Below are 9,674 nucleotides of genomic sequence, written 5' to 3' on the forward strand. Positions count from 1 at the left end.
GGTGAGTTTCCCATTCAAATGCATGTAACAGTGAGAAACGCATTGTCTTGGCGAAATAAAGCGTTTTTGAACAACTTCATATAAATCGCTGTAACTTTTGATAGAAGACTCAGACAAACATGTTTATGGCTTTATCTTATAGAACTCAATATCCCCGTGCTGGGCAAACAGAACAGGTTTTGCAGCCGTTTGAGCTAAGATTTTAAAATTATTCACATAATGAAAACCTATACTTTGTTTCAGGCGAGTTTCCCATTCAAATGCATGTAACAGTGAGAAACGCATTGTCTTGGCGAAATAAAGCGTTTTTGAACAACTTCATATAAATCGCTGTAACTTTTGATAGAAGACTCAGACAAACATGTTTATGGCTTTATCTTATAGAACTCAATATCCCCGTGCTGGGCAAACAGAACAGGTTTTGCAGCCGTTTGACCTAAGATTTTAAAATTATTCACACAATGAAAACCTATACTTTGTTTCAGGCGAGTTTCCCATTCAAATGCATGTAACAGTGAGAAACGCATTGTCTTGGCGAAATAAAGCGTTTTTGAACAACTTCATATAAATCGCTGTAACTTTTGATAGAAGACTCAGACAAACATGTTTATGGCTTTATCTTATAGAACTCAATATCCCCGTGCTGGGCAAACAGAACAGGTTTTGCAGCCGTTTGAGCTAAGATTTTAAAATTATTCACACAATGAAAACCTATACTTTGTTTCAGGCGAGTTTCCCATTCAAATGCATGTAACAGTGAGAAACGCATTGTCTTGGCGAAATAAAGCGTTTTTGAACAACTTCATATAAATCGCTGTAACTTTTGATAGAAGACTCAGACAAACATGTTTATGGCTTTATCTTATAGAACTCAATATCCCCGTGCTGGGCAAACAGGTTTTGCAGCCGTTTGAGCTAAGATTTTAAAATTATTCACATAATGAAAACCTATACTTTATCTCGGGTGAGTTTCCCATTCAAATGCATGTAACAGTGAGAAACGCATTGTCTTGGCGAAATAAAGCGTTTTTGTACAACTTCATATAAATCGCTGTAACTTTTGATAGAAGACTCAGACAAACATGTTTATGGCTTTATCTTATAGAACTCAATATCCCCGTGCTGGGCAAACAGAACAGGTTTTGCAGCCGTTTGAGCTAAGATTTTAAAATTATTCACATAATGAAAACCTATACTTTGTTTCAGGCGAGTTTCCCATTCAAATGCATGTAACAGTGAGAAACGCATTGTCTTGGCGAAATAAAGCGTTTTTGAACAACTTCATATAAATCGCTGTAACTTTTGATAGACGACTCAGACAAACATGTTTATGGCTTTATCTTATAGAACTCAATATCCCCGTGCTGGGCAAACAGAACAGGTTTTGCAGCCGTTTGAGCTAAGATTTTAAAATTATTCACATAATGAAAACCTATACTTTGTTTCAGGCGAGTTTCCCATTCAAATGCATGTAACAGTGAGAAACGCATTGTCTTGGCGAAATAAAGCGTTTTTGAACAACTTCATATAAATCGCTGTAACTTTTGATAGAAGACTCAGACAAACATGTTTATGGCTTTATCTTATAGAACTCAATATCCCCGTGCTGGGCAAACAGGTTTTGCAGCCGTTTGAGCTAAGATTTTAAAATTATTCACATAATGAAAACCTATACTTTGTCTCGGGTGAGTTTCCCATTCAAATGCATGTAACAGTGAGAAACTACGGAGCCCCTCTGATGACATGGTACAAAAAATAAATAAATTGTGGCCACGAAATATCATTTCGAGGCCACGAAATAGGTATAACGTGCCCACGAAATACTTATTTGTGGCCACGAAATAGGTATAACGTTCCCACGAAATACTTATTTGTGGCCACGAAATAGGTATAACGTGCCCACGAAATACTTATTTGTGGCCACGAAATACTATTTCGAGGGCACGAAACAGGTATAACGTGCCCACGAAATACTTATTTGTGGCCACGAAACACTTGATGATATATATATATATTATCCCAGGGCACATTCACTAGAACCTGCGTCAGCCATAGTACGGAGTCCTTGCTGTTGGTGATGTCCTTAAGGTGAGTGTATTATATTTTATATTTATTTCATATTGTTATCCCGCAATTCGGCAGTTATTTATTCAGACCTATATTGTTACTATGTTCTAAATGGTATCTGCTGACATTTCAAATGTTGTATCCTCATGTTGTTAGTACACGTTGTTTTGTTGTGCTAATATGTAGCCGTAAACTCATTTTTAACTGTAGGACGTGCGGCGGCCCCGCAGCACACTTTCAAAGTAGAGCAAGGCTGAAGGCTACTAATAAATGAGGTATGTTCAACATAAAACCTTAGTTCTCTGTGTCACGAAGGTGTCTCTCTTTTACCCTGGCCACATCACCATACTAGCTGGTGCAACTAATCTGGTCTGGACAATAATAACAGTTTTAGATGGAAAGCATCTTAAAATTGCCTTTTTTTTGCTGAACATCTCCTTTGAAAGTAGCATCATGTGAGTCACACTTGTTAAGGTAATACATGCTAAATGAGCCGTAGCTTTCAACGCATTATCGGATGAAGCCTTGCAGTTACAGTAGCTCACTGCGGTTATCACGTTGCCAAGGGAACTAATAAAGCATACAGTGATCGGAATGATTTTGTATTGATGCAGGTTGTCATTGCTCATGCTGAACTACTTAAACTCCAAGTAGACAATCGCTCCATTCCTCATTACCATAGATAATATCTAAGTAATAAAACAATCATTATCAAATTCTGATTTGCCATAGATAAAGTGATTTTATAGGTAGGCTATCATGTAAAAATCTGCTACATAAAATTTATAACTGAGTGTAAAAATACTAATTTTATTTTCATGTGGTTTAGAGGTCAGCTATGGATACTCGGCTGCGAGAATTCTTAACAGAGCGCAAAGTTGAAGAAGATGTGATCAAGAAACTTGAAGATGAGAATGTAAGCCACTGCAGCTTTTGCTGTGTGCGTGCGTGTGTGTCTGTGTGTTTGTTTTTGAACGGAAAGCCGCAATCCACAATTTACTATGCACATTCTAAAAGAATTTATTGAATTTCATATTTGTGTTTAATCAGTGACATTAATTAATGACGTGATATGTTTAAAGAGTAATTTTAAAAGCAATTTTTGTTCATCTTATGTTGGACAAATGTGTACCACATTACCAAAAGTATCTGTTATCAAAAGTAGATAGCAAAAAACAACTCTAAAATATGCAGTTGTATGTATTCATTGTTTTTTTAATATTGACAATTTTATTAATTTGTTATTTATATTTTTCAGATTGATGAAACTGTCATTCCCTTAATGACAGACAGTGACCTGGCAAAGTACATCCCCAAAGTTGGCGATAGAGTCTCCACTGTGGCCTTCTGCAGACAAGCAACACTGTCACGGACGTCACCATCCAGGAAAGAATCTATACTCTCAAGGCTACGACAAAGACTGACAGGAGCTGAGGGAATGCCTCCTAAAAAGAAATTGTCTCAGTGGGCAGAAAATACAAATGCAAAACGAACAGTTAGACGAATTGAGGTTGGCTGGATGGATTTTGATGAGTCGAAGGGTGGGTTCAAACAGGTGAAGTCTGTAAGTGGTGGTGGAACAAGGCATTTATCTGTAGATAAAAATGAAACAGTGTCAAATATCAAACTTATGGCTGAAAATCTGTTTTTCCCCAATGGCACCTCAAAAAAAACCAAAAGTCTTTCACACTATTCAACTCATATTGAGAGCTCACAGATGCATGTGGATGCTTCCAGTACAGTTGATGAGTTGTATAAGCAAAGTAAAGTCAAAATTCTGCGACTTTATCTGTGTACCAGAAAGAAAACACAACAGCAGCCCCAAGACGTAGAGGCCAATCATGCAGTAACCCAGCCCTCTGTGGTAGATCTCACTGGCAATGAACCTAATCAGGCCACTGATGATCTGTTGGCGGAAAACATAAATTCAGAACCATCAAACTTTGTAATTAATGATGGAGCTTCCACAAGTGGATATTTTGAACTGAATGACACATTACCATGGGATGGTCTGCCAAATGTAGGTGAAAGTGAAGATTCTGATGCAGTTGTTATTATTAGTGGGGATAACAGGGTGGATATTAGTGTGGTTGAACTAAACCCTGAAACACTGTTTACAGAAAAAGAGTCTGATCCACCTCATCACACATTGTCTCTCTCACCGGGGCTGACAGGAGAGGCCAATATTCCTGACCAAGCACCCCCTGAACCACGATCTTGTCCCGTAATACTAACTGTTAGAAGAGGTCATTGTCTTACTGATTTGATCAGTGCCTTTAAGGACTCAAACATTATTTCATCTGAGGTCAATATCAAAATGTTGTTACCAAATGGAGAGCTTGAACAGGGGGAAGGAAGTGGTGTTTTGCGGGACTGCCTGACAGAATTTTGGATGGATTTCTATGACAGCTGCACATTGGGAGTTGAGGTGAAAGTCCCATTCATCCGGCATGACTTTCAGTGTGAAGAATGGCAGGCTATAGCTAGAGTGTTTGTTGTAGGGTGGAAGCAAGCTGGTTACTTCCCAGTGAAGCTTGCAATACCCTTTCTGGAGGAGATATTGTACGGCTCAACAACCAGTAGTTTAAAAGATTCCTTTCTTTTGTACGTCTCACAAGAAGAGCGATCTGTTCTCCTGAAGGCTTTGGATGACTTCAATTCAGTGGATACAGATGAATTGCTGGAAGTACTTGATGCACATGAGTGCAAGCAGGTTCCTACCAAGGACACACTGCTCCCTGTTTTGGCACAGATAGGACACAAAGTACTTATTCAGGCCCCAATGTTTGTAATCAAGTGCTGGCGTCCCGTTGTGGGTTCTGTAGCTGGTTTACTCCCACCAGAAGGACTGCATCATTTCATAGCAGAAAAAAAACCGACTGTAAAAACAGTGAAGGAGCTTCTAATCTTTCCAGAGGAGATGACAGCTGCCCAGTCAACAGTTTCTCGTTACCTGAAAAGGTACATTGGAGAAATTGATTTCAATTATCTTCAGCTTTTCCTGCGGTTCTGTACAGGATCCAATCTGTTGGATAAAGCCATACTAATTGAGTTCATAGAAACTACAGATTTCCTCCGCAGACCACAATCCCACACATGTGGATGTGTACTAAAGCTGCCCCTTGGTTATCACAGCTATCCAGACTTTCGCAGTGAATTTAACAGCATTCTCGCAAGCTCTATGTGGGTGATGGATGTGGTGTAGGTCAGTGTTACCCAACCTTGGTCCTCAAGGCACTCTGCCCTACACGTTTTAGGTTTTCCACCCTAACAGTTCATAGAAACACGGGTGTAGTTAACAGTAACATGAAGGAATGAATGTGAATGTTCAATAGACTGGGTGGTTAAGTTCTCTTAACAGTGTAGCCCGTTGTGCCTTTTTCATGTGCAGCCTTTTTTTTCATCTGGTCAGTAAGTGCTTTCTTAGTTTCTCCCCCCAATTAAAATAGTAAGCTAAAGGGAATGTTCAGGTTTTTTAAAGTGGAGTTACCTGTAGTAGACAGCACTTAGCACTCTGATTTTGCAGAAGCAGCAGTGAGTGTTGGGGACAAAATAAGGCAACAAATTGGTTGGGGAATGAGACCACAAAACAACACCAGTTGAAAATACATATACATATTTAAATAACATTTTCAGTGCTTCACCTGGTAGGAATCCGTACACTAAACATAGAAGTGCATCTGTTCCTGCTGCACACATTGTTACTGTGTTTTTGGCTAGTGCCAAAATAAATTACTAATTTTAACATTCTAATACTTTTTTACTACAGGAAGAGTAACAAATATTTCCAATATAGCATACAGTAACAGTTCTACAAACTGGAAGATTGCTGAGTGCTTTCTACTGTATATACATACATAAGTACAACACCATTACAAATACCATATTCCAACTGATTAAGCATGTTCTATATTAAAGTATTTCAGATGTTTGCAGAAATCTTAATAGAAACAAGAATGTGAACCTTTATGTTCCTAATGGGTTTAGAAGAAAAGTTGTCAATTACAGAGATTGGTTACATTGTAAAGAGGTTTGTATAACATTTTAGAAATAACTGTTATTTTATCCTGTTATTATATGCAAAATACAACCTGTTTTTGAGTATGGTGTATTTTGAAAGACACCAGTAAACCATTCTCATTGGTACAAAACTTTGTCCTCTCTGTTACATTCTATACATCTTTAAACATGAACATGTCTAATGACACAGCTGAAAGTTATTTAACTACTCATTCTATAATGTCATACACGTGCTGTGATTTTTAAGAAAAAAAGCCGTTCTTTATCAAACATGGGATTGCTTTAATCTATTCCACAATAACAAAATTATAGGCTCAAGAAACATTTGGAGCATTGGTGACACAACTATGATTCTACACTTTAGCCTACTTGGTCTTCTTGTCTAATTGATCACAACATTAGATATATTGCCAGTCTATGTGGTTGTTATCCAAGGTGCTCTTTTTTTGTTAGAAATGAACACATTTTTGGTACCAAAAACTATTATGAACAACTTTTGATGCTTTAACAGTGTGATAAGTTTAACTCAATCCCAAAAGGATTTTTTTTTTCTAACCTGTATCATATTTTAGTTTAATACTCCACGCTTTGTAGCTACCAAGAGCAAGCAACACTTCATGATGAGTTAATTTACTGACATGGACAAAATGAAAATTATGTTATACAGTCTTTTCTGATAATTTTGATACAAAGACAAGATAACTACACACTGGAGAAAAATAATTACTTAATAATAAGTACATTAAGCTGTAGGAATACGTACTGAAGTACAAAATGTACTACATTTGTATGTTTGTGTCCATTTAAGTAGCCTCAAATAACTGTGAACGAACTGTATCCCTGAGATGAAAATATAAATCAAGGGCCTGGGACATGGTAGATGGGAATTCCAAGCTTGATTCCTCCATTATTATTGTGCACAAATCAAATACTTGCACATCACATGGGACTGAACTAACAAAAGTGCAGCTATTTTTACACAAGGTCAAATCTTCTGTCAGTGGAACGAGACAGTCTTCTGCACCCCAAAGGTGAGGGGCCATGTACATGACATCAGGTATCCCACAGGGCACGTTGTTATTCTTTGAGGGCCTTATACGGTGAGCATTCCAAACACTCCGGATGTCATTCAATACCTCCTGATGAAGAAACAAGAATTAGGTCAGAGCTGTAATACAAGGCATTTTTAAAATGGTCGAAAATAAGTGTGGTGCATCCTTAAATGAATTGAAAAGCAGCAATGTTTGGATGCAGTTTAATGAAAACCAAAGGAAGAGGGAGTGATGGCAAAAAAAGAAAAGAAAGAACCACACCAGGCAAACCACTGAGTTGTGGGATCTGGGCTTTATACTAATACTAATACTAATCTTGGTGCGGATGCGCAAAGCTTTTCAACTTTATGCGCATAATACAGGTGACAAAATCAATATTTTTCAATCCCATGAGGGGATCCAATATAGTACCAATGATAGAGCGCTGAAGAGTTACTGATGCGTGAAGCCTGACTGCTTTTGACAGACTGGCAGTGACAGATCGTTAGCTGCAGCATAACTGCTGATGCAGAATGAGTGCAGACAAGGATAATGTCCTCCGATCAGAAAAAAACAACATTTAAGTCGTGCTGACTTCTGATCAGTTCAATTGGCAAAGTGTTCCCTGATTTAAAAACTTTGGCTGGGTTGATGCTTCAGCCTCCATTACGCACATACAGAGCGCAGTTGACCTTCAACAACGTTAGGAATACATTGCATTTACCGTACGGTAAAGGTAACGTCGTTTTAACTATGTAAACAATTATTTTGTTACCCTTACTGCTAAAACAGCTTAATTTAATGTAATTAATTACCACCACTGGTTATCATAATATGGGTCATTTACCTGAATGATTGGCATGAAGCAGAACTGCGACAGAGCTTTGTCAATGAAATCCCCAAAGAAGAATCCTTCGTCCTTCACTTCTCCTAGAAGCTTGATCCATGACTCGACTCCTTCTTTTCTCATCACTCCCCACCAGCTCTCAATTCTCTGGTTTGCGGTACTTGCTCCTGTGACGTAGCTTCTGTCTCCTGCTCTATCATCCCCGTCATTTCTCCGTAAATAACGCTGGAGGTCTCTGACCAACACGTTCTCAGTGCCCATGTCAGTTCGTACGAGCCTGGGGAAACCCCCACGACTCTCCACTGCTTCCACAAAGTAACCTCCGATAACCTTTGGGTCACTGTTAGTGTGTGCGGCCCGCAGCCAAATGATGTTGCGTGAGAAACCGTCGATGCATCCATTAATACATATCCCATATGGCTTTAGTTTGTCATAAGAGTCTATGTGCCACACAAAGTTAGGCCCCTGAGCAAAATATTGCCTCCTTCTGAGACGTCTGGTCTGGCGAACCTGGGAACCTACTGGGTCCAGTAAAGAGATGAGGATCCTGACGTCTTCTTTCCTGATCGCAATGCCGTGTTGTTTGCACTTTGTAAACATCCACCGATAACCGTGATCCTTCCCAGGCCCTTGCAGTTGGTTCACAATAAAATCTATCCCGGCGTCCAGGTCGTACTTACGTCTGTAAAGCGACTTGGCTCTCAATATCCGGTTTAAATGTCTCTCCGTAATGATGGTTCCTTGCATTGCCAGGCTTTTCAAAATGCATTTGTAGCTCATTCCCAGCCTGAAATAAAACTCAGACTGTCTCTGTCCATGGTGTATTTAGCCTACTTTTATGCTTGTGTCTCTACGCAGCTGTCCAGGAATTCTATCAATAAGATGTGCGCACGTTATCTATTTCGTGGCCACAAATGCGTAATTCGTTGCCACGTTATACCCAATTCGTGCCCACAAATTAGCATTTCGTGCGCACGTTATACCTATTTCGTGGCCTCGAAATAGTATTTCGTGGCCACAAATAAGTATTTCGTGGGCACGTTATACCTGTTTCGTGCCCTCGAAATAGTATTTCGTGGCCACAAATAAGTATTTCGTGGGCACGTTATACCTATTTCGTGGCCTCGAAATGATATTTCGTGGCCACAATTTATTTATTTTTTGTACCATGTCATCAGAGGGGCTCCGTAAGAAACACACTGTCTTGGCGAAATAAAGCGTTTTTGTACAACTTCATATAAATCGCTGTAACTTTTGATAGAAGACTCAGACAAACATGTTTATGGCTTTATCTTATAGAACTCAATATCCCCGTGCTGGGCAAACAGGTTTTGCAGCCGTTTGAGCTAAGATTTTAAAATTATTCACACAATGAAAACCTATACTTTGTTTCAGGCGAGTTTCCCATTCAAATGCATGTAACAGTGAGAAACGCATTGTCTTGGCGAAATAAAGCGTTTTTGAACAACTTCATATAAATCGCTGTAACTTTTGATAGAAGACTCAGACAAACATGTTTATGGCTTTATCTTATAGAACTCAATATCCCCGTGCTGGGCAAACAGAACAGGTTTTGCAGCCGTTTGAGCTAAGATTTTAAAATTATTCACATAATGAAAACCTATACTTTGTCTCGGGTGAGTTTCCCATTCAAATGCATGTAACAGTGAGAAACACACTGTCTTGGCGAAATAAAGCGTTTTTGAACA

The 9,674-nt window shown here is 38.9% G+C and overlaps 2 protein-coding genes across 2 annotated transcripts; one reads left to right on the plus strand and one right to left on the minus strand.

Annotated features, from left to right (window-relative positions):
• Nucleotides 1-4,003: 4,003 nt before the first annotated feature.
• On the plus strand, nucleotides 4,004-5,873 carry LOC146638334 (uncharacterized). The gene has a single exon (XM_085367772.1). The coding sequence runs from the start codon at nucleotides 4,385-4,387 to the stop codon at nucleotides 5,270-5,272; it is 888 nt and encodes a 295-aa protein (XP_085223898.1). The 5' UTR covers nucleotides 4,004-4,384; the 3' UTR covers nucleotides 5,273-5,873.
• Nucleotides 5,874-6,890: 1,017 nt separating this feature from the next.
• Nucleotides 6,891-8,712, minus strand: LOC146638335 (uncharacterized). Its single transcript, XM_085363917.1, has 2 exons — nucleotides 7,966-8,712; nucleotides 6,891-7,226 (listed from the first exon to the last, which is right to left on the minus strand). The coding sequence occupies exons 1-2, from the start codon at nucleotides 8,710-8,712 to the stop codon at nucleotides 6,891-6,893; spliced, it is 1,083 nt and encodes a 360-aa protein (XP_085220043.1).
• Between the last annotated feature and the right edge of the window lie 962 nt (nucleotides 8,713-9,674).

The sequence above is a fragment of the Diplotaxodon limnothrissa genome, linkage group LG2 (genome assembly GCF_057381915.1).
Source record: "Diplotaxodon limnothrissa isolate DT_005_m linkage group LG2, D_limnothrissa_male_GT1.1, whole genome shotgun sequence".
NCBI lineage: Eukaryota > Metazoa > Chordata > Actinopteri > Cichliformes > Cichlidae > Diplotaxodon > Diplotaxodon limnothrissa.

What these genes read in the sequence shown, in the direction of transcription:
- LOC146638335 (XM_085363917.1), bottom strand. Translation starts at nt 8,712, where the DNA reads ATGCAAGGAACCATCATTACGGAGAGACATTTAAACCGGATATTGAGA. An exon ending in GCTTCATGCCAATCATTCAG is followed by an intron (nt 7,227 to 7,965) that starts GTAAATGACCCA and finishes TTTCTTCATCAG; the next exon opens with GAGGTATTGAATGACATCCG.
- LOC146638334 (XM_085367772.1), top strand. Translation starts at nt 4,385, where the DNA reads ATGTTGTTACCAAATGGAGAGCTTGAACAGGGGGAAGGAAGTGGTGTT.